At 45.7% G+C, this 1422-nt stretch overlaps 1 protein-coding gene across 1 annotated transcript in view; it reads right to left on the minus strand.

The window, feature by feature from the left end:
- AMDHD1 (amidohydrolase domain containing 1) overlaps window positions 1-1420 on the minus strand; it is a gene marked incomplete at its 5' end in the record, with an annotated part of 18699 nt that extends 17279 nt beyond the window's left edge. The window contains one exon of the mRNA XM_019515801.1: window positions 1332-1420. Within this exon, the coding sequence (XP_019371346.1) occupies window positions 1332-1420 (89 nt within the window). The remainder of the gene's footprint in view (window positions 1-1331) is intronic.
- Window positions 1421-1422: the final 2 nt, after the last annotated feature.

Here is a 1422-nt window from a genome sequence, read left to right on the forward strand (position 1 = left end):
CCGAAATATATCCCGCCTTGAGCATGGAATTGGGCTAGATGACCTCTTGTGGTCCCATCCAGACCATTTTTCTATGAACATGGGTCTAATTACAAATTTGGGACCTTCTTAGCCTAGACTGATGGAAAAAGAGTTATACGAAGAAAGTAAAACAGCTTTATTTTGTCTACATAATGTCTCTATCCCTCCAAAGTCTGACATGCCTCACCAAGTCTTTACAAGTGAGTAAAGACATCAGTGGCTCAAGTCCTCCATAAAACTGATTGTCCGCTTACATCTTTGCAGGTTGGAATACTAATTTTCTAGCTAATGAGAATGATTATTTCAGAATTTACACTATTTTTCAGCATACTTACTCCAAACTAATTGGCATGGCATGTCACACCTTCCACACTACAAAAACACTGCACCTTTTTATGTGTCTCACAGTTATTAGAATACCCAAACCAAGGGTTATTCTTTCTAAAAGAACTACGTATTTTTTTTTTCCCAAATTAGATTCCCTTCCGTTACAGATCTCTTTTTGCAGCTTTTCTTCTTAGGTACATTCATCCACACTAAGAACAAACACATCTTCTCTGTTTTTCAGCCATAAGCTGTGAGTCAATAAGCACCTGGAAAATCTTCCGAACTGAACCTTTTCAACGGAGACATTGTTAACCTGTTCAGTCTTTTGTCACGTAGAAGGCAAAGGCGATTTCCACCTTATAGAATACCCAGAGGAGAGCGGGCGAGCGAGCGCACAAGTTTGTGGGCTGAAGCTCAATGGTGAAGTGAGCTTCAGTCCCTGAAATCTTGTGTTATACCTATATGTAGATCTACCTATAGATACTGATAGCTAGACAGCAACAGCTAGCAATAGATATCTATAGACAGATATCTTCTGAGATAGGTAGAGACATGATAGATAGATAGATATCTCCAGATATGCATCTCCAGATAAACAGATATCTCTAGACAGGTATACACACACACATATATCTGATTGATAGATAGATAGATAGATAGATAGATAGATCTACATCTAGCTATCTAACCATTTATCTATCTATCTCTATAGAGAGATTTAGACAGCTAGAGCTAGATACACAGATCCCTGCAGATAGCCAGGTATGTCCACACAGACAGATCCACATGGGCATCGCCAGCTCTAGATACAGCAGCCCTAGTACGTCTAGCTGGCTCTGGGCACCGATCTAGCAGTATGTGCAGCTGGACGGCCGGACAGCCCGAGCCGCATGTGGCACAGGCGCGGCTGCCCGCGCTGCGCTTCCCCGAGGGGTGGCAGCCCTGGCCTGGGCAGGCGCCCGGAGTTGCTCGCCCGGCCCTACCTGCCCACCACAGCGCTGGCGGCCTCCAGCACGGCCAGGCCCCGCGCGCCACCCCGCGCCAGGTGCGTCTCCCCCCGCGCGCACACGAGCA

The sequence above is a fragment of the Gavialis gangeticus genome, unplaced genomic scaffold, assembly GCF_001723915.1.
Source record: "Gavialis gangeticus isolate Ggan-Ray unplaced genomic scaffold, GavGan_comp1, whole genome shotgun sequence".
Taxonomy (NCBI): Eukaryota; Metazoa; Chordata; order Crocodylia; family Gavialidae; genus Gavialis; species Gavialis gangeticus.